General features: G+C 48.6%; 1 protein-coding gene across 1 annotated transcript in view; it reads right to left on the minus strand.

The window, feature by feature from the left end:
- Positions 1-4,751: 4,751 nt before the first annotated feature.
- The window catches only part of Abcb9 (ATP binding cassette subfamily B member 9), a 33,154-nt gene continuing 14,598 nt past the window's right edge, over positions 4,752-23,307 (minus strand). The window contains exons 8-11 of the mRNA XM_059249105.1: positions 22,401-22,574; positions 17,500-17,659; positions 16,252-16,388; positions 4,752-5,812 (exon numbers count right to left, since the gene is read on the minus strand). Of these exons, the coding sequence (XP_059105088.1) occupies positions 5,552-5,812; positions 16,252-16,388; positions 17,500-17,659; positions 22,401-22,574 (732 nt within the window). The 3' untranslated portion in view covers positions 4,752-5,551. The remainder of the gene's footprint in view (positions 5,813-16,251; positions 16,389-17,499; positions 17,660-22,400; positions 22,575-23,307) is intronic.

The raw sequence follows: 23,307 nt of genomic DNA on the forward strand, positions 1-23,307 counted from the left end.
AATCCCAGCTCCCACGTGGTAACTCAAAACCATTTGAAACTCCAGTTCCGGGGGATCCAATGCCTCTCTGGTCTCTGATAGCACTGTATCCATTTGGTGCACAGACAGAAATACACAGAAAGAGGCTCAGGTCAGTCCTGCTAGGTTGCTCTGCCTGTAGGGCTTGGAAGGCAGGGGGAAGGGCTGGCCCTGACCCAGAGGACACTGGCTCAAGTTTGAGGATATGGGATGGAGTCTGAACTGCTGGGTCACTCACTTCTGGGTTTGCTAGTGGTTTCTGATGCCTTGTGTGCCCTGTGTCAGTCACCCTGCTAGATACCTGGGACACCTTGCAGAAAACTTAGGCTGGCACCCAAAGCCTTTCGGGCCAGTGTCAGGACAGCAGAGTGATGGTTAAAATCTGATGGGGTGAGGAAGGAGTAAAGTTCAGTAGTTCTCGGGCAGGACCCCAGGACTGCAGGGACAGGTGCTTTAAGACTTTAAAAATAGGGCTGGGCCGGGGGTGGTGGCGCACGCCTTTAATCTGCACTCTGGGAGGCAGAGCCAGGCGGATCTCCGTGAGTTCAAGGCCAGCCTAGGCTACCAAGTGAGTTCCAGGAAAGGTGCAAAGCTACACAGGGAAACCCTGTCTCGAAAAACCAAAAAAAAAAATAAAAAAAAATAAAAAAATAAAAATAAAAATAGGGCTGGAGAGATGGCTCAGAGGTTAAGAGCATTAGAGGTCCTGAGTTAAATTCCCAGCAACCACATGGTGGCTCACAACCATCTGTAATGAGATCTGGTGCCCTCTTCTGGCCTGCAGTCATACATGCTGTATACACAATAAATAAATACATCTTTAAAAATAATAATAGGGTTATTTTTTAAGACAGGGTCTAGCTATGTAGTTCAGACTGGCCTCAAACTCACAATCCTTCTGCCTTAGTCTCCAGAGTGCTGGGGTTTAGCCCTGCCCCTGCCTAAGTAAGGATGATGGCATTTGCAAAGACTGGGACTCTGTTGTGTGTCTATCAGTCTGGGTTTGGCAAAGTGCAGATCAGTCTTCTGGGAAGAGGCATTATCGTTCTCAGTGAGAGAGTTGGCTACCTGAATACTTACTTCCTGGTTATGCATTAAGCCAGACACTGAATTTGAAAGAAAGACCTGGTACAGGACATGTGGTAGACTGTTATCTGGAGAGATGCTGTGATTGGCACGTGCCCCCTCATGGATGGATGTCTGAGAAACTTGATCCCCAACACCAGGGACACAGAGAGAGGGGATTAGGCCATCAGGGGCTCATGAATAGGTTAACTGTCTTCATGGGCATCCTGCTGTCAAATCAACTCTGGCACTCTGCTCTTGCCAGTTGGCACTTTCTACCAAGCAAGAGGACCTTGCCCCAGTCTCTGAAACCACAACACATAAATACAATTCCTGTTCATGATAAACTAACTTGGTCTGTACCATGTGTGGTGGTGCCTGACTGAAATCCCAACACTTAGGAGGTAGAGACAGGAGAATTAGGAGTTCAAGGTCCTGCTCGGCTATATAGTGGATTTGAGGCCAGCCTGGGCTACTGAGATCCTATCTCAAATACCAAACAACAGTAGCTTAGAGAGTGCACATTCGTAACGGGATTTGTCTCTGAGGTTTGCAGACAGAGCATGAAGGTGTTGTACAATGTTTACTTACTTCATTAAGGATAAAAATAAGGGGCTGGAGAGATGGTTTGGTGGTTAAGAGCACATAGTACTCTTGCAGAGGATCTGGGATTCCCCGGCACCCATATTGGGTGGCTTACAGGCTTATAACCACTGTTAGCTCCAGCTCCGAGGGAAGACACTCCACTCATGCGGCTCATGTGCACAAACCCACACGGAGACACACATCTACACATAATTTAAAAAGAGGAGTGGGCTGGAGAGATGGGTCAGCGTTTAAGAGTGCTAGCGGATCCTGCAGAGGACCCAGGTTTGGTTCCCCACACCCACAGGACAGCTCACAACCGTCTATAACTCCAGTTCTCAAGGACCTGGTGCCTTCTGGCCTCTGTGGGCTCTAGGCATGCATGTGGTAATACATGAATACATACAAGACATAAAATAAAAATAAATCTTTTTTATGTTAAAAAAAAAAAGAGAGATGGACAGATGGCTCAGAGGGTAAAGCCCTACCCCTGATAATGCTTAATAACCTAAGTTTGTCCCCAGAATCTTGTGCATGTTGATAGTAAAGAAATGATTCCTGGGCTGGAGAGGCGCCTCAGAGGTTAAGAGCACCAACTGCTCTTCCAGAGGTCCTGAGTTCAATTCCTAGCACCCACATGGTGGCTAACAACCATCTATAATGAGATCTGGCACCCGCTTCTGTATACATAATAAACAAATTTAAAAATTATTTCTAAATTCATAGCTATCCCCTAACAGGGAGCTAGCTCAGCCTCTAGCAAGTTCTTTCATGGGTAAAGGCTTCACTTCTGGGCGTGGTTTCATAAAGTGGGGTGTTGGAGCTGACCACCTGGCCTACAAGGAAGAGTCCTGGACCCACAGCCTGGGGGGAGGGATGAGGAGGCAGCAGCCGGGAGAGGGCCGAGGTGCCTGTCCCACATCAGGGTCCCATGGCAGCTGCTCGCTCCTTGATCCGGAAGCTGCAGGAACTTGGAGGAGCAGGAAGTCCTAACACTGAGGCTGCTGTCCCTGAGCTGTGGCTAAAGACCCCTGCAGGTGTGGGTCAGGGCTCCTGCTGATGGTTGACAGCTGGAGCCAATGTGTGGCCAAGCAGCTGACCGTGTCCCCAGGAGGAACTGCTCCGGGAGGTGGAGGCTCCCCTTTCCTTTCTCTTCCTTCAGGTCAGCCAGAGCCAAAGCAGCTCTTCCTGGTAACTCTGGGCTTCCTTACCCTTTCTGTGAAGAGGCTGCCCTCCAAAATGCTGGCTTATCTTTCCCATTATCCTCCACAGCTTTGGTTTACAACTTGCCTGTCCTGAGGTTTTCTTTTCAACTCTGTTATCCTTGATCTGTGGGTGGGTGCGGAGATGCCTTGGCCTCCACTCTACAGTTGGTATTTCCAACTTAATCTGGAAGCATCCAAAGACCTACCCACTCCAAACTTGTAGTTCTAAACACCAGACACAGTCTGAGGTTGACATGACCCTTTGTGATGAGCTGAGTGGGTGTTCCCAAAAGATATCCATGCCAAGTACCTGGGACCTACCTGTGCGTGGACCCTGGCTAGAAGAAAGGTCTCTGTAGACGTGACTAAGTCGAGGCTCTCAAGATAAGCTCACTCTGGATTACCCAGGCTGCCCCAGCACAATGTCAGGTTCTCAGAAAAGCAGAGGTAGACCCCAGCTACCAAGGACGTTGAGAGGCTGGTGATGACAGGGGTAGAGTCTGGAGTGATGGGCCACCACCCAAGAACACAGGAGTCACCAGAATTTAGAAGGGACACGTAAGCTTCTCCTCTAGGACCCCAAGACGCCCTGCTTTAGATTTATGGTCTCAAACCATGAGACTGTACATTTCTTCTACTTTTGTTACAGCAACAAGAGGAAACAAGACCTATGTGCACCCCAGAGCCCCCATCCAGGTAAGAGCAGAGAGGCAGGAAGTTCTTGCAATGCTTCCCCTGTCCTGGAACTCACTCTGTAGACCAGGCTGGCCTTAAACTCACAGAGATCCTCCTGCCTCTGCTTCCCGAGTGCTGGGATTAAAGATGTGTGCCACCACCGCCCGGCCCAATGCATCCCCTTTTATAGATGGAGAAACTGAGGCCCAGAAAGGGGACACGTGAGTGGAAGGGCATCTCAGCAATCTCAGCGTTCCTCTGGGTCGATTTAGCTCATCTACAGATCCTGTTGATCTTTACAATATTAAAGAAATATCTCCAAAATAGAGTCACCATACAGAAGCATAGGCAAAGCAAGGATCCAGATAACATCTGTGCTAACTAGTGTTCATCACCCTCACACAAACCCTGAGACACCTGAGAAGAGAGGCCCTCGACTGAAGAATTCCCTCCATCAGATTAGACTCATGGGCATAGCAATACCCACCTGTGACCCCAAAGCTCATGAGTTCAAGGTCGGCTCACCATAAAGAGACCCTGTCTTAAAGCCGTAGCTGAATGACCCACAGGCCCTTCCTAGGCCCAGGGCTATCTTCCCACAGTGCAGTGTTGAGGAATTAGAAGTTAGAATCCCTGGTGGGCAGACAGATGGGTTGGCAGCCATGACTAGGTAACAAAGAGGATGAAATTCCAAGACGGTTGGCCTCCCTGTCCTCCTCACCTGAGACAAAAGGGCAGGCTTCCTCTCCTGCGAGTGGGGCCCCCTGCCTGTGGACCAACCTGTCAAGTTCAAGGTGGAGTTTTCTTCCCTACTAATTTAGGGTTGGTCAGTTTGAACAAAGACAGGGAGGCCGACTGGTCCACAAATTTGGGGTAAGCAGGTCCTACCCTTTAATTCTTGAACTAGATCAAGACCCTCAGACTGGGTGGCTGTGGGAGGCCCTCACCTTGATGGAGAGAAACAGGTGTCAGCTGGCCTTAGCTGTCACGGAGGTACGGGGGTCCCCGGCATTTGGAGACGATCAGCTTTACTGCACCAGCCCCATGGAGACAGTTGACACACACACATCTGCTCAGTTCCTAGGGACGTGAAGAGCACAGACGGGGCCTTCAGGACACAGCACCAGACGGGCGCTGCCGCTGTCTGCCCTGTGCGGGGCCCAGAGGGGAGCCGGATCCGAGGAAAACCTACCAGGGTAGAAGTCAGAGGTAGTACACTTTATTGACCTACTTCTCCCTAAATCTCGAACCCAGGACAAAGCCAGACCCTGGGCATCGCCTGGGCCTCCCTCCACCGATCTGAGAAGGTATCTCACAAGCAAGGGTCCTCCGCAGTAGCAGGGGTGGACATGAGGGTACCAGCCAGGGGAAAGGATGAAGGGGCTCAAGTGCTGGGGTGGGGCTGGGGGCACCCCGAGGCCCACCAGGCCTGGCCAGCCCCTCCTCTTCTGAGGTTCCTGGTGGTTCACAGTGAGACTGGCTTTGATTGGCAGGGGCGGGGGATGGGCAGTCAGCCCCCGCCCACTCTCCTGCCCACCCCTGGCGTGACTCCGAGCAGGAAGGATGGAAAGCCAACCCTTGGGTCCCCCTAGGGGACAGGGGAGCCGCTTCTCTGGAGGGGCAAAGGGTGCTGCCTCGTTCTCTCCCCGACATCCTCCAGGCGGTCAGAAAGGGCCGTGCACTCCTGGCTCAGAAGTCTTGAGAACATCTTAGTGAGCTTGCTCACTGCCAGTCCCCGAAAGAAGTGGTTTTGAAATCTAGGAGTTGACTGGAGTGCGTTGAACGGAGCAGTTAAAAACCTTGGTGACTTGGTTTAAAAAGGCTGCTCTACCTTGGCAGGTCTGGAGGGGCCGAGAAGGGAGCCGGTAGAAGGGGGTTGCCCACGGCAGCCAGGGGGTGCCTGGGGAGCAGGTGGAAAGAGGCAAGATGCAGGAAGCAGGAGTGGGACTTGGCAGGTCGCCTCCAGTGCCGCGGCCCCGGGGGTGGGGCCCAGTGTCGGGCTGTCAGGCCTTGTGTTCGCTGTTGCTCGGTGGCTCCTTATGGCCAGCTGTGTAGTCCGAGGGGTGCTCGAGCCCCAGCATCTGGCGCTGCACCAGCTTGGCGTAGAGGCCGCCCTGGGCCAGCAGCTGCTGGTGCGTGCCCTGCTGCACCACCCGGCCCTTGTCTAGCACCACGATGAGGTGCGCCCGCTCCACGGTGCTCAGCCGGTGTGCAATGATCAGCACCGTGTGTCTCTGCAGATTGCCGTGGATGGCCTGCTGGATCTGCAGGGGACAGGGGACAGGGGACAGAGAGGCTCAGGGGCTGCGTAGCATCGAACTGCCCACCCTTCCCGGACCCCAGCCCTCCTCTGCCTACACTTACCCCTGCTGCCATCTGACATTCAGTTCTTGGCTTGTCAAATGAGGGCCGAGATAGAACCCAATTCCTGGGGTTCTATTTCAGACAGCCCAGGTGCTAACCTAAGGGGTGCCTGGAGATATTACCCTTCAGCCCCCAGGCCCAGGCCCAGCAAAGCAGTTCCTCAGCAAGCCCTGAGGCTACCACACCTGTTAAAATCTTCCCTTCCCACTTGTGAGACTCCAGCTTTCCTGCTGGCCCCACCCATTCCCCTTACACACAGGAAAGCACACTTGGGCTGTATGAGCATGACACCGAACACGTGAACATGTGTGGTGGTCAGAGGACAACCTGTGGGAACTGGTTGTTATGCTTCATGCTTCATCGTGAGTTCTGCCTTCTCCCTGCTCCACACCACTCCTGACCTGGGCTGTGAACTTCCTGCTGCCCTTGCTCCGCAGAACTCCTCAAGCTGGGTCCTTTGCTTTCAGGCCTCAGCTAAGAGGTGATTCACAACCTCGCTCTCACAGCGAGTGCCACAGAGTGCAACCCCCGTGATGCCACTGTGCTGCGGAGGGGCTCCTAATGCACAGTGACCCTCAGGTGCCCTCCTGGGAACGTCCAGCATTGGCGTATGCATTTCCTATCTGAGTCAGTACCTGCCACAGGCCCCTGCCACCCTCCCCTAGTACATTTACTAACAAAGACTCAACGCATGGCCCCTCAGTTGCTCTTGTGATATACATTTTGCTCCTACAACCATAGATGTCCCTCAAGGACCTGAGAGCCACTGTTCCAGAACGTGATCATAGAGATGGGGAGAGTCCTGTCACCATCCTCTGAGGGAAGTCACGATCAGAACTTATCACTACTGCTGGACACAGGGCGTGCTATATGCCCACACTGACAGCCATTCTGCTCCAGTCCTGTCCCCTCCTCCCTCCCTGGCTGTCCTTTCAGCTGTCTCTAGCTTCGAGGCACTCCCTGAAGCCCCGATGGGTGCATGCTGGAGAATGGCTGCCCATCCCATCAGCGGCATTGATGATTGACAGTTTTTCTCGGCAACACAAGCCACAGGGAGGCCCAGGCTATTTCCTTGTTTGTGACCTGTTTGTCCCACGAGCCTGGAAATGCCATGGGGACAGAGGCCTTGTTTGGTCAGTCTATCTCTGTAACTCCAGTGTCTAGGACAGTGCTTGGGACCCGGCCAGTCACCATCTGTGCGGAGAGCAGTCTGATGCTTGGTGGGATGGGCATGGACAACTAGCCAGCAGGAAGGACATGGCCACTGAATGAGGGTTCCAGGGAAGAGGCTGTGTTGGCAAAGGCTGTCTGTCTGATTAGAGCTGCAGTGAGCTGGGGGGAGTTGGAATGTTGACAGTCCAAAGACTGATTACAGCTTATCTTGGGCTAGCTTTAGCCCCCTAAATTGCCATTCTTTACCTACCTCTATGTCAGAGCTAACATCCCACAACTCAAAGCGAAGCTGAGACTCCTCTTGGCTATAACCTGTCTCTCTGATGTTTCCACCAATGAATTTGAAAAGTGTTTTGACTTACGACTTTCTCTGTTAACAAAAACTTCATGGAAGGGCTTCCATGTTGGAACGTGGAATTTAGGATAATCTATGTGTCAGGCTGAGGTCCCTCATATTGGCTCCAGGATAAACTAACTTCCTTTGAGGCCAGAGCCATGTTTATTTATGGTATCCAGTGTGGGATCCAAGAGCCATCCACTGTTTACCAGAAGAGTAACCGGTTGGAAGTGAGGTACCGGTAGGGACCCACTGAGTCTAAGCCATCTGGCATTTTATCTCCTCAGGTGGATGGTGGGGGTCCTTTGGGGTGCTCTCAGGCCTCCCTTGCTTGGGCCGTTGGCATTTGCTGGTCTGGGCTGGTTATCCAAGCTCCTGCGGCAGACCCCTTTATGATTGGGCTTTGCTTCTAGGTGTTTGAAGGTGTTGGTATTATCTGCTGTGGAGCATTTTGGTCTAGATACTTGGTTTGGTTTTTTAAAGGCATTTGGATACTGCCTGACTTGTTTTCAGTTTTTGTTCACTTGTAGGCATCTGAGGGCTTTGGTTTTCTTTGTGATACTTTGACTTTGTCCCCTGACTCTCCTCAAGCGCCCAATTCCGTTCCTTGGCTTCTGCTTCTGGCAGCCTTGCTGCCCCGAGCTGAGGCCTTTTCTCAGCTCCTGGTCCAACCCAGCAGACATACTCCATTTCTGGGTCAGAAGGAACGTGATTGGCTCGGTTGGGAAGACATATTTAATCACCCAGGGTTTTGATTCTCACATTTATGGAAATGTTTGAGGTAACTCCAGAGCCAGTGGAAAAGCTAGCCTCAGGTGAAAGACGGGACAGTCTGTCCCCACAGTGGCACATAAACCTGACGAAAACACACACTGCTATTCCTAGCTGGCCCAGAAAGGCTTGCAAATTTTTGTTGCTTTTTGAGACATGGCTTCTCTGTGTAGCCCTGGCTGTCCTGGAACTCACTCTGTAGACCAGGCTGGCCTTGAACTCACAGAGATCCACCTGCCTCTGCCTCCTGAGTGCTGGGATTAAAGGTGTGTGCCTCCACCTCGGGCTCTTGCAATTTTTCAGAGGAAAGAAAAGGTGGGAAAAAGCTTTCCAAAAAAGAGTAGTGTTTGGGAATAAAGCAAGTATGGTGTGATGCTTTATGTGGTGAGTATAGACTTTGAACTTGAAAGTATTTGAAAATATGGGAGATCGACCACATATAACTTGGCTTCATGATTCCCTCGAGGGGGAACATCTGACATTCCAAAACTGTTAATCATGAAGGGGCACCCTGCTTTATTTGGAACACAAAATCATCTAAGAAAGGAAAAGAAATTATAAAAGTGGTAACTTACAAAAATTAGTACTGTTACATGTGAGTTAAAGGATACATTAGAAATCAATTTTAGGGGGCTGGAGAGATGGCTCAGGGATTCAGAGCATCTGTTGCTTTTACAGGGGCCATTGTTGGATGCCCAGCACCACACCGGGGATCACAACCATCCATGACTCTAGTTCCCAGGGATCCGATGCCCTCCTCTGACCTCTGTGAGAACCAGGCCTGCATGTGGTACACATACATACATGAAGGCAAAACACACACACAAAAGTCAAATAGAGTAAAATTTTTAAATATCGAGGTAGTAAGAGAACTAAAGTGCGAAATCCTTTATCAAAGGCAAACAGTACGGCCTGTTTTAAAGATAAAAGCTAGAGAGAAAAAGGAGAATCCATGTTGTATTAAAATCCCTACTTGTGAAGGCCACTTTATCCTGGTAAAGACCCTGGGGCATGTCTTACAGTTTCTCCTTGGGCAGCTTTCCTTTCAGCCCTGGGTTTAAGCCTATGTTAAAATATCTTTATTCTACCAGCCCGTCTAAGGTTCCTTTCAGTGTTGAAGCCACAGATCTCTTTGGTCTGAGCTCCTTGGGCCACAGGAGGCATGCCTTGAAGCCATGGTGAGTGGCCCTGTCTGTGGCTCGGCTGCCCACCCTGCCCAGCGTGCCTGGCCCTTACCTTGGGCTTGCTGCTTTTCTCTGGCCAGAGACCCACTTAGCTTTCCCTAAGTTCCCTGGCATGCAAGAGGGAAATCAACAAAACCCAGCTGCTGCCTGTGTTTAAACTTTACACTGCACAGAAGCATTTCTGATCCCAGGACCCCTCTAGGGTCATGAGAAATGCTGGGTTAAGGATGCAGGCTCAGTCCCGGGTAAGGACTGCATTCCAGACTGCCACTGGGCTGGATGATGCCTCAGCCCAAAACTGTTCTTCATTTTTTCTCTTAGATACACACACACACACACCACACACACCACACACACACACACGTTCACCAGTGGGGCATCCCCTCCCTCTCGGCTATTTAAGATCTTAAAAGAGGAAGTCATATGAAGTCTCCATGACCAACCTCACCTTTGGATCTTTATACCACTAAGCCTTTCTTCCATCTCACTACTATTTATTTATTTGTTTATTTATTTATTTTGGTTTTTCGAGACAGGGTTTCTCTGTGTAGCTTTGCGCCTTTCCTGGAACTCACTCTGTAGAGCAGGCTGGCCTCGAACTCACAGAGATCCTCCTGGCTCTGCCTCCCGAGTGCTGGGATTAAAGGCGTGCGCCACCACCGCCCGGCAAGAGCCACACACTCTTAATCACCTCCCTACCTTTTTAAAGTGGGTACACCCACTTTATGTAACAATTGTGTAATTTTCATGTAACTGTGGGGTGTGTGTGTGTAAAATTGTTTCCGTATGTCTGTATAAAGCAAAATTTTTATTGTGTGTTCATTTATTTTTGACATACGTAATTAAAATACGCATGTACAGTTTCCTAACTGTGGATATTTTGGTGATACATTTAAAGATCTGATAGACATTTAAGTCCTCATGTAAACTGAAGATGTTGAACTGGACCAGCTTCATTTTTTTAATTTAAAAATTTAAGTATATGAACGTTTTGGCTGTATGTATGTATGTGCATCATGGGTGCACCTGGGACCCTCAGAGACCAGAAGAGGGTGTTGGATCCCCTGGAACTGGAGTCACAGGTGGCTGCGAACCTCCATATGGGTGCTGGGAATTGAACTTGGGTCCTCTTGGAAGCACAGGCTTCCATCTCCATCACCCAGCTTCCTTTTAGTTCATGTATTACTAAAACTTTAAGGGGAAAAAAAAATCCCAACTCCAGCTAGCTAAAAACAAAAAAAAAACCAACCAACTTTGCTGCATGTTCAGCCAATTAAATGGCCAAGGACAAAGAGATATTTAATCAATGTGACACTTAGGAAAACAGGTGGAGGTGGCCAATGGCCCTAGATTTTTCCTTTGGGACAATGAACATGAGTTTTAAAATTAAAATTAAATTAAAAAAAAATGAAAATGAGTTTTAAAATGAAAATTAAATTTAAAACAAACAGGCCGGGCGGTGGTGGCGCACGCCTTTAATCCCAGCACTCGGGAGGCAGAGCCAGGAGGATCTCTGTGAGTTCGAGGCCAGCCTGCTCTACAGAGTGAGTTCCAGGAAAGGCGCAAAGCTACACAGAGAAACCCTGTCTTGAAAAACCAAAAAAAAAAAAAAAAAAAAAAAAAAAAAAAAAAATTTAAAACAAACAAGATCTATATGATTATACGGTTTTGGTCATCCTTGGCCCTGTCTCAATCCTGGCATAAATTCATTTTCAGAGATGGGGGAACTGTCCTCTGCATACTGAACTCTTGCTGCCAAAGACAGAGAGGGAGGATGGCCCTTCCGTGCTTTATACAAGTGCAGCATTCTACGGATATCCTGGACCACTCCTGCATCTTTAAAACAAGTGACCAGGGGTTTCAAGGTCCATATCTTGACCAAGTTTAAAGATACTTACAACATCCAAAGGCAAAAAATTGGTAATTACAAAAAAGAACCTGTAAGACTTACAAAGACATCTAGGAGTTCATAGTGGACAGTCTTAGTGTGTTATAGCCTACTAATATATTTGGGACAGTTATTCATGGTTTGTTTTGTTTTGTTTTGTTTGTTCGAGACAGGGTTTCTCTGTTTAACAGCCCTAGCTGTTGTGGAACTCGCCCTGTAGACCAGGCTGGCCTTGAACTCACAGAGATTCACCTGCCTCTGTCTCCTGAGTTCATGTTTTTATTTTTAAAGACAAAATATTTACCATACTTACTGTGAAGGAAAAACAGACTATAACTGTTAGATACAGCCTCCCAGGTTGTCATTTAAAATTCTCATTAAAAATGCTTCCTAGTCAGGGGTGGTGGCACACGCCTTTTATCCCAGCACTCAGGAGGTGGAGGCAGGGGGATCTCCGAGTCGAAGACTAGCCTGGTCTATAGGGCAAGAATCAGTGTCCAACTATTCTGCTTCAGAAACAATAATGGCGAAAACAGAACTGTCAAGTTTTTTTTTTAAGTGATAAAAGTCATAGGTATGAGATGTATTTTTTCGGTCAAAGGGAGGGTAAAGAAAAAATGAGTTTGGTCTACAGAGCGAGATCCAGGACAGGCACCAAAACTTCACAGAGAAACCCTGTCTTGAAAAGCCAAAAAAAAAAAAAAAAAAAAAGAAAGAAAGAAAAAAAGAAAAAAGAAAGAAAGAGAAAAAGTGAGTTTGGATGTGAAATTACTTTACAAGGCAATATAAAGATTGGCTCAAAATGAATAAAATTAATGATAGAAGATTAATGTATGCTGAAGACTGAAAATTAGGTATCACTATAACTAAGTTGACTATAATATGTTACAATTTTAATGTTAAAATTTCAATACCCTGAGACAAAATTAATGCTTCATTCTGTTTATAAAGCTATGATTTTCTTTTTTAAAAAGTATATGAGCCAGGTGTAGTGGTACAAACCTTTAATCCCAGCACTCAGAGACAGGAGGATCTCTGTAAGTTGGAGGCCAGCCTGGTCTACATCGTGACCTCCAGGACAGCCAGGGCCACATAGAGAGAACCTATCTTAAAACACAAAGTCTGAGCCAGGCGGTGGTGGTTCAGGCCTTTAATCCCAGCACTCGGGAGGCAGAGGCAGGTGGATATCTGTGAGTTCGAGACTAGCCTGGTCTACAGAGCAAGATCCAAAACTACACAGAGAAACCCTGTCTCGGGTTTTTTTTTTAAAAAAAAAAAAAAAGCACTGGCTGCTCTTCTAGAGGACCCGGTTCAATTCCCAGCACCCGAATGGCAGCTCATACCTAACATCTGACACTCTCACACAAACATATATGCAGGCAAAACACCAATGCACATGAAAGTAAATTAAACAAACAAAAAAGCCAGATGACCCCAAAGACTCATTCTCCCAGGGGAGGAGGGGGAGACTGTCCGGAGCCTCACTTCACTCTAGACCCTGAGGTGGCAGTCTCTCACAGTGCCTCCAACTCTGCTGACAGTCAGTGCCCCAAGAAACTCAACATTTCTTGATTTTTATGTTTCTTAAATCCTTTTATAATTAGACATTTTTGTTTTTCAAGACAGATCTGTGTGTCCCTGGCTGTCCTGGAACTCGCTCTGTAGACCAGGCTGGCTTCAAATTAACAGGGATCGGCCTGGCTCTGCCTCTTGAGTGCTGGGATTAAAGGTGTGCGCCACCACCGCCCGGCTATAATTAAACTTTTTAAATCGTTTATGATATCTAGTATGTCACTTGGTTTATTCCTACCTGATAAAATAATGATCTTTGTTTTTAATGAAGTCACACATGAGGGGACTGTCCTTCTGTTTTTATGACTGGTTGCTTATCCAGAGCCCCTCCTTACCTTTTTTATGTTTAAAAGATTCAGGTGTTCTCACTGTCTTTGTGACAAATATTTTTCTCATTATTCAGTATAATTTGGCTGTAAAAAACCTTGTTTTTAAATTGACAAAAATTTATTTTAAACCTCCTTTTAAAAAGTCCCTCCAGGGGCTGGAGAGATGGCTGAGAGGTTAAGAGCACTGACTGCTCTTCCAGAGGTCCTGAGTTCAATTCCCAGCAACCACATGGTGGCTCACAACCATCTGTAATGAGATCTGGTGCCCTCTTCTGGCCTGCAGACATAACACTGTATACATAATAAATAAATCTTTAAAAAAAAAAAAAAAAAAAAAAAAAAAAAGTCCCTCCAATGCGGAATACTGATATTTTAGATCAGAATTCTTACAGTCAACGTAAACATTTTCCTATTAAGAACTGTAGCCGGGTGGCAGGGGTGTTTGCCTGGTGACTCTCCAGAAGTTTGAGGCCAGCCAGGACATGTCTCAAAGTCCAGTCATTTAACATCCATAGAAACAGTGATCTAAACACTGTAAAGGGCCCTATCACATGCTCAGCTGTTTACAAAGTACTTTGAACTCCATTTACTCCAGCTAGAGACACCCAAAGACTTGGGTTAATTCTTTATAACACACTCACTCACACCTCTAACAAGAGCAGCTTTTACCAAGTTTACCCCTGAAGTGCTGAGGTCTCTTGATTAAATCAGTGTCTAAACTGTCCCACCGTAGTTAGTTGAGACTAATTTAAGCAATACTTGCATTTTGCTAATGAGAAGGAAATGGACGATACTATAGTGATTCCCCAGATTCCCACTTCCACTTCGGCCACTAAAGTAAAAGGACCTCACGGGTGTGCGAAGGCTGAGTCCCAGGTCCTAAGAGGCCCGAGCTCCTGCTCCGTCACGGTCACAGTGAGCACATGAGGAGGAGAGCGAGGGGACCTGTACTGTTAGCCCATTTCTTTATGATGTGAGCAGCACATGAGGAGGAGATCGAGGGGACCTGTACTGTTAGCCCATTTCTTTATCATGTGAGTTTCTGTTTAGCTTTCCAAACTAAACGTGGTAAAATGGCACTAAACGGAAGCAGGCCAGGTCAGCGCCCACAGGTCAGAGCCATGCTTCCTAGTGAGCTGCCCGATGTGAGGGGATAGCTACACCATCAAGGGGCCAAAGGAAAAGCTAGAGCTAAAAGATCTAAGGAGACAGTTCTTATTACTAAAAACTATAAATACAGGGACATGGCCAATCTGGTTTTTTAAACAATAGGTAAATTTTGGCTGTTTAAAATGTTTCCTTCAAGGAATACAGAGCAATGATTTCCTAAGTACAGAGTTTCTGTTTTGTGTGATGGAAAAGCCCCACAAACGGACAGTAGTTTCAGGACATAATGTCATGAATGTAATAAATCATATCATAAATATAGTTATTGAATGAATACTGTGAATGTAATCAATGAATACCACAAATGAAATTAATATCATGAGTATAATTAATGAATATCATGAGTGTAATTAATATCTTGAATGTAATTCATGCCACTGAATTGTGAACTTAAAAAGGGTTACAATTGCAAATATTATGTTCATTTAAAAAAATAAGGTGGAATGTAATCACCATACATTATATGTGTGTATGAAGTTGAAGACAGCGATGTTCTAAAATAGAAAGTGGTGATGATGTCATGGGCCTATGAGGATGCTGGACTAAAGTCTATCAAACTGTGCAAACAGGCAAATTGTATACTGTGTGAATTCTTGGTCAATAAAGATTTTATAAAACGTAAAAAATAAAATAAAATAAAATGTTTCCTTCATTGTTGGCATTCTTGCTTATTTTCACATAAATCCGACTACATGCCACATGTAAATGTTATCGGATGCAGCAGGCTCACTGATGGAGGGATGTCTTCCTCTATGGCCTCGCCAGCTACTCCTCTCTCCTTAAGACTGCCCTGATTATCACCTCAACTCATCTACATCAGATCCTAGGAAGGACCTCCTAGCTGTGAGGGATGTTATAAAATTTGATAATGTGTGGCTCCCACACGCACAAAATGCCACACTTAGTCAACAAGGAACTGTGAACGAGAAATTCTGGAAATAAGTGTGCCTCCTTACAACTGTGGTGATATCTCAGGCTAGTTTCAAACCCTAAGGGTTATTCTTTGCCCACCTCCTTGTCAGACTTAACAAGCTGTGACTAACAGATAGAGCCCTTATGGAATGGATTAATTTAGCAGACCCTGGCTTCCACCAACCCAAAAGCTAAGTGTGTCATCAGACAGGAAATGAGACCCATGACAGAGCTTGGCTGGAACTGCCTCTGATGGTTTCCACCACTGTATTTGAAAAGTGTCTTGATCTGTGACCTTCTTCGTTCTGTTACTATAAAACGCCATGAAACTGGACCCTGCTTCCATACTGGATCATAGAGCGGGGCGACCCTGAGTCTGTGTTCCTGGGCCCCGGCCACTTATTTGGCTTCAGAATAAACTATGTATTATCCCTCTGAGGTGACAGCTATGTTATACCACTGAAAGCTGGGCTTAGAAGGGAAAAGCAGCCAGGAATGGTGGCACACACCTTTAATCCCAGCACTCTGGAGGCAGAGGCAGGCGGATCTCTGTGAGTTCAAGGCCAGCCTGGGCTACAGAGTGAGTTCCAGGACAGCCAGGGCCACACAGAGAAACTGTCTTGAAAAAAAAAAAAAAAGGAAGAGCAGCTTAAAGCCACGTTGTAAGTTGCAGGGTAGGACATTTGTGCAAGGCCTTGGGTTTTGAGCCCTGCGCTGCCACACAAAAGCCATGAAAGGTAGAGGGGAGGGAGGGAGGGAACATGGAAATACACTGTACGGTGGTGCTTCCGATCAGATCCTCTGGCCTGACACCGGGTTTGTTTTGTTTTGTTTTGTTTCCATGTCACATGGCCGTAGCTCTGCTTAGAGCTAGGGGTCCAGGCCCCAAAGTGTCCATGCCCAGAATTCCCTGCTTCCCTTTCACGACCTGGGAGAACCTGTAGCCGGCTCTCAGCCTGGCCACCTGCCACTACCTCCCTCCAGCAGCCCTGTGACCTCTGCTTACCAGGTATTCGCTCTCTGCATCCAGAGCACTAGTGGCTTCGTCCAGGATGAGCACAGGGGGGTTCCGCACGAGGGCCCGAGCCATGGCCACCCGCTGCTTCTGGCCACCTGACAGCTGGGCTCCTTTCTCCCCGGTCTCTGCACGGAGGAGGAGGCACGGGGTGAGTTATTAGGAGGCTTCTTTCTGTCACCTGGGCACCAGCTGCGCAGACATTTCTGAGGGTCCCCAGCTGGGACCACCCACATAGGGCCACTCAGGAAGAGATGCCACACATCCCCGCATGCCCACACCCACGTGCACCAGAGAGATGCCTGGAAGTGTGACGGTGCCCTGAGCTATTCAAGTGGCTGACGGGGAACAGTCTTCCAGAATGCGCACTAGGTAACTCCACTGTGATGTGCTGCCCTGACAGACTCTGCTGCATAGAGACTGAGTGTCGCCGTCACGGTGTGCAAGCCTGCTTCAGGGAACGTCCCTACAGGTCAGGTCTCTCTCACAGAGGACCAGAGGCAGGTGTTGAGTGTGATGACAGCATTACCAAGACAAATATTAATAAGAATAATGTCTGTCAATAGGAAACTTGAGTCAGTCAATCAGTATAAAGGCCCAAACACTTATGCAGTAAAAGAAAAAAGAAGGGGTGAGGTGAGGTGGGGCGGGGCGGGGTGGGGTGGGACAGGTCCTTGCACCAATATGAAAGGTCATTAGGCTAAGGACAAAAGCCAGGTGCATAATTAAAGGGCTTAGCTTTGTCTATAGAAGGGCAGAATAAAGACATAAAAGACCGGTGTGATGGTGTGCTGGATGGTTGTAATTCCTGCACTCTGCTCTGGGAACTGGGGTAATACAGGCTCAAGGCCAGCCTGGGCTACACAGTAAGACCATGTCAGAAAATCCAAGAAAAGGCTGGAAGAGGTTGTAGCAGGTCGAGGAACTTGCTGCACAGGCTGGACAGTGAGTTCAATCCCGGGTCCCATGGTGGAAGGGGAGAACTGACCCCTGAAAGCTGTCCCTCACACAAAATCAATCTTTAAGTGGCCCTAGTAACATCACACACTTGCACACACAGTTTGTAAATCTGCAATCTCCCTGCACCACCATGCCCAGCGCTTAAAAAAAAAATGGTGGCACACGCTTAACTGCCATGCTCATGCTTCTGTGACATAAATTTCACGTTGATGGAAGGAAAATGAAATGATGGGGCCCGGGTGCGTCGGCAGTCTCTAAGCCAGAGTCACGTCGTGGTACCTGTGCTGTACCCATCCTGCAGCTCCATGATGAAGCCGTGGGCGTTGGCCTTCTGTGCGGCCTCCACCACCATCTCGAAGGGCACGGTGGGCAGGCCATAGGAAATGTTGTCTGTGATGGAGCGGGCGAACAGCACCGGCTCCTGGCTTACCAGAGAAATCTGTGGGGGGAGGGGAGAACAAGGTGGCTAGGAGGGTCTGGCCATAAGCCACCAGCTGTCACTGGCAGCCTGCCCCCTACCCCCAGCCGGACGGACGCCAGGAGTCTCTGGTCCGAAACCTGATCTGCATGCTGGCTGCTGGCTGCACTCAGCTGCCTCTTCCTTCCTAGTCAGGGCCTCGGTACCCGACCCTCCTAGACCTCAGGCCTCCCAGAATGACAGTCTGGGGCCAGCAGATCTTGTTGCTCTGAGCTAAGCCAAGTTCCCCTGACTACAGAGAGGGAGGGAGGGGAGAAGCTGGGGAGGAACGCACTCTGTGACTTCGCCAGGGGTGGGTGCATGAGACCACAGACCACCTCCCTGGCAGTCATCCTACTTCTACACAATCCCACCCCTCCCTATTTTTTTGGGGGGGGTGGACGACAAGGTCTTACTCTGGCATCCAGGCTAACCTAGAACTCAATATGTAGCTCAGGCTAGCCTTGAAATCCTGAGAGCCCTCCTGTCCGAGCCTCTGGAGAGCTGTGATCAGTCTCTAGCATCCACAGCAGACTCTCTTCTCCTTTCTAAGTTCAAAGACAGTGTGGCCTGTGATCTGGGCTAGGAATCCGAGTCACAAAAAGAGCAGTAGGGGCTGCTGGGATGGCCCCAGGACCCACGTAGAGGAGGAGAATCCACTTCTGCTCCTTGTCCTGATCTCCACATGCATAGCATGACCATGTATGCACCCCACCCCCAACACACACAACATAAACGCATGGTCATGTGTGCACCCACCCAAAATACAACATAAACAATAGGGAGCATATTGTAATACTGTGAAGTGAACGGCTGAGAACACCCTAGCTGCTCATAAGCCGGGGATTAGTTAAATAGGCAATTGATGTGGTAATGCACATTTTTTGTGTTTTTATTTTACTTGTGCCTTTAAATTCTGACGCCTTTCCATGAGGACAGGAAATAAATTGGCAAAAAAATCCACTGAACAACCCTGAGCTAGAACTGGAAAGGCAAGATGGAGAACTCTCGTGTCTTCATTATGAAATGCACTGAGGGCTGGGGAGGTAGCTCAGTGGTTAAGGAGCTGGCTCACAGACTGCAGGACCCAAGTTCAGGTTCCCAAACCCAATTGGTGCTGCGTGGGCACGAAGGCCTCCCTGTAACTCCAGCTTCAGAAGGCAGAGGCCTGATCCCAAGAGCTGGTTAGTGAGACCGGCAGCATCTGTGAGCTCGGGATTTGACAGAGATCCTGCCTCAAATTATGAGGTCAAAGAGTGAGCTAGGATGATTCTAGGAATCCACACGCACTCTCACACGTGTGCATGCACATGTACACACATGTATGCCATACATACAAACATGCAAACATACACAAACATACACACAAAAATGAAAAAAGGAAAGAAATCACTACAATATGAGAAAAATCACCAAATCATCGCTGTAGGGTGGCACCTGGCAGTTTTGTGCTTTTGATAATTTAAAAACCGTCAAGTACGGAGACAGCATTCATTCCCCAGAGGAAAGCCAGATGATTAATAGGCATATAAATGGGGCTTGATGTCTTTAGTCATCAGGAAGTGAGGAAGCCCACAAAACACTTCCTCCGCACACTCAGCACTCAGCAGAGCTGAGGACTGCTACTGTCTGGGAATCGGAGCCGCTCACTCCTGCAGCTGTGAGGGGCTGCAGCCCAATGTGTCACATCCTGGGACATCTTCCACCTGCCACCCAGCTCTGCTTACATGTTTAATGCAGGGAGACTTCCCAGCCTGTGGGTCCCGCCACAGAGACTAAAAGCTTGGCTCGCTCGCTCGCTCAGTGGTACATCACTTACCTAACATGAGGCCCTGGGTTCCAGCCCTGTTAATGTACACACGTCCATTTGAGCACATCTGCACACTCACACACACACACACACACACACACCCGTGCTGTGAAGGGCTCTCCTGGACAGATGGTACTGTCTAGAACACAGCCTGAACACCTGTTTATATGTCTGCACTGGATCAACTTTTTCCTTTTAATTTTTTAAAATTTATTTATAGTTTTGTTGTTGTTGTCGTTTCCGGAGCAGAGGACCGAACCCAGGGCCTTGCGCTTGCTAGGCAAATGCTCTACCACTGAGCTAAATCCCCAACCCCATATTTATAGTTTATGTATGAGTGCTCTGCATGTCAGAAGAGGGCACCAGATCCCACTAGAGATGTTGTGAGCTGCCATGTGGGTGCTGGGAATTGAACTCAGGTCCTCTGGAAGAGCAGCCAGTGCCCTTAAGTGCTGAGCCTTCTTTCTAGTCCCAACTTTTTCCTTCCTTTTTTTTTTTTTTTTTTTTTACTTTTTTTTTTTTTGAGACAGGGTTTCTCTGTGTAGTTTTGGTGCCTGTCCTAGAACTCACTTGGTAGCCCAGGCTGGCCTTGAACTCACAGAGATCCACCTGTCTCTGCCTCCCGAGTGCTGGGATTAAAGGCGTGCGCCACCACCGCCTGGCTCTTTTTCCTTTTTTTAAAGAAAAATTTAAATTATACTTATTTAGTGTGTATGTGCATGTGTGGTATGTATGCACATGTGTGTGGTATGTGTGCACGTATGTGTGGTATGTGTGCATGTGTGTGGTATGTGTGCATGTGTGTGTAGTATGTGTGCACATGTGTGTGGTATGTGTGCATGTGTGTGGTATGTGTGCATGTGTGTGGTATGTGTGCATGTGTGTGTGGTATGTGTGCATGTGTGTGGTATGTATGTGGTATGTGTGCATGTATGTGTGGTATGTGTGCATGTGTGTATGGTATGTGTGCATGTGTGTGTGGTATGTGTGCCCATGTGTGTGGAATGTGCGCATGTGTGTGTGGTATGTGTGTGGTATGTGTGCATGTGTGTGTGGTATGTGTACATGTGTGCAGAGCCCAAGACTGATGTCAGGTGTCTTCCGTTATTGCTCTCCACCTCACTGACTAGGTAGCAGCTCTCCACTGAACCCTGAGCCTGCCCATGGGGCTAGTCTCAATAGCTGGCTTTGTTCTGGGGATCCTCTGCCATCTGAGGCTGGAATTACAGGCAGGCTGCCACATCCACTCAACATCTACATAGCTTCTGGGGATTCAAACTCTGCTCCTCACACTTGTACAGTAACAACTTTTTGTTGTTGTTTTGAGACAGGGTTTCTCTGTGTAGCCCTGGCTATCCTGGAACTCGCTTTGCAGACCAGGCTGGCCTCAAACTCACAGAGATCCACCTGCCTCTGCCTCCCAAGTGCCAGGATTAAAGGCGTGTGCCACCACTCCTGGCTTCCTGTCCCTTTTATTTGAAAAGCAAAACAGTGATCCAAGTCATCCAGCATGACATGTGGGCAGACTCCCACCCCATCCTGATCCATTGCTACTCTTGTGATGCTCAAAAAATAAAGTAAGCTGGGCAGTGAGTTCAAGCCCAGCCCGGTCTACAAAGTGAGTTCCAGGACAGCTAGGACTACACAGAGAAACCCTGTCTTGAAAAACAAACAAACAAACAAACAATAAATAAATAATAAAATAAAAAATAAAAAAAATAAAGTAAAATCAAAATGACCCAAACTCCCGCCAGAGTGGGAAGTGTGAACAGATGGACAGACAGCGATTCTAACAGTGACCATCCTTCAGCACTGAAAAATGCAGCACAGCTCAAGGCTCCCTGGTAACTCTTAGGTGGAAGGGCAGACATAAGGTCCTCTGCACCCTCAGGGGATGGGACCCGGATGCACCAGATTCCAGAACTCCCACTGCCCGTGTCTCTTCTCTAAACACTTGCATAGAGACCACACACGGCATAGCCTGTGTTCAGTCCCCCCAGGCCCCTATGACTCCAAGCACAATGTCCGTACTAGTAAACAGTTGCTGTACTACACTGTTTAGTGAATAAATAATAGCAAGAAAAAAGAAGTCAGTCTGGTGTGGTGACACACACATAATCCCAGCACTCAGGAGCCTGAGGCAGGAGGATTGCCAAGAGTTTGAAGCTATCCAGGGCTACATAGAAAGACCCTTTCTCAAAAAGCCAAAAGAAAGGCTGGTAATGCTCAGCAGGCAAAGGTGCTTGCTGCCAAGTCTGGTGCCCCGAGTTCCATCTCCAGCACCCACATGGTGGAGGCAGAGAGAATCGACTCCTGGAAGTTGTCTCAACTCTGCATGGCACGCATGAACACGCACAAATGTTAAAAACAAACAAACAAACCAAAAAGCCATCATACACAGGGAAGAGAGGCCATGGTCCTGAAAGCGACTATGATAAAATTCATTCTATCATTAAAAAAAAAAAAGACATGTGAGTCGTATCGGGAGCAAGAGAGAGTGACAAGGGTGAACATCGTCAAGATATTCCATACGAAGGACCCACTACATCAAACAAGAAGGAAGTGGAGGCCGTTCATGCCCAGCACTTCAGCGCACAGCTGTCTGCACCTGCAGATGAGGAGCCCCCGGGAACAGGAGGGACCAAGAGCACTTTGACTCTGCCTGGAGGAAGCTCAAACCCGGTGAGGCAGAGCCGCCTTGCAGTCTGGGTATGTCCAGAGGCGGTAAAATGAATGCCAGTCAAGGAAATGGCTGTCACATGGGTCAGGTGAGGCTTTGCCCCTAGGGGAGGAGAGGGGGCATGGTGGCTTGTGGAGTGCCAGAACGTTCTACGTGGTGAGGTCACCCTTCTCTGTGTCTGTGTCATGGTTCATGAGGAAGGGAAGGGAGAGAACAGGGCATGTGGCACTCACCACACGGTGCAGGTACTTGTGGTCATAGGCGCCGATGGGCTTGCCGTCCAGAAGCACGCGGCCACCCTGCAGCGGGTAGAAGTTCTCTAGGATGTTCACACAGGAGCTTTTCCCGCTGCCAGAGGGCCCCACCAGGGCTGTCACCTTGCCTGGGGACAGGCTGAAGGAGACATTCTGCAGGGATACAAGATGGTCAGGTCTCACAGACAGGAGGGCATCCCCCAGCCCACCCATGCCCTCTGCCTCAGCTGGGGCTGCTGGCCAGCACCTGAATGGTCTTCCTAGGACACCAGGTCTTGGGGGACAGAGGTGATCTTTTTTTTTCCCTGAGGTACTGGGGATTGAACCCAGAGCCTTATGCATGCTAACCAAAGGCTCAACCACTGAGCTACATCCCCGTACTGGGGCCCAGGGCTGTCTATAACTTACTATGTAGCTCAGGCCAGCCTTGAACTACTGGCAATCCTCCTGCTGCCGACTCCCAGAAGGTAGAATTATGTAGCCCAGCTCTCCTTTCACTAACTGGCCTGGCAGTTGCTCTGCAGCCCAGGGGGCCCATGAACTTGTGGTCCTCCTGCCCTGGGCCCCCAGGACTGGCTCAGAGGCTCATTCACGTTTGCAGTCTCCTGTCTAGAGTGTGTGTGTTCTGCAGAGAGCCACCTGTTCAGCCCCCGCTTCCTGGACAGGTCCTGTTCAAAGGTCCCCTCGGAGGAGCAGCCCTGCTTCTCCTCAGTGGAGCCGGGGATCCATTACCTTGCCAGTACTTCTGAAGGGGTGTGGCATGCAAATTAAGTATTGTGTTTCCATGACTGCAGCCCTTCTCCAGCCTACCAATCAGGCTTCGGGTTAAGTTACTAAAGAAGCCGGGCGGTGGTGGCACATGCCTTTAATCCCAGCACTCGGGAGG

Source organism: Peromyscus eremicus, chromosome 23 (genome assembly GCF_949786415.1).
Source record: "Peromyscus eremicus chromosome 23, PerEre_H2_v1, whole genome shotgun sequence".
NCBI classification, from domain to species: domain Eukaryota; kingdom Metazoa; phylum Chordata; class Mammalia; order Rodentia; family Cricetidae; genus Peromyscus; species Peromyscus eremicus.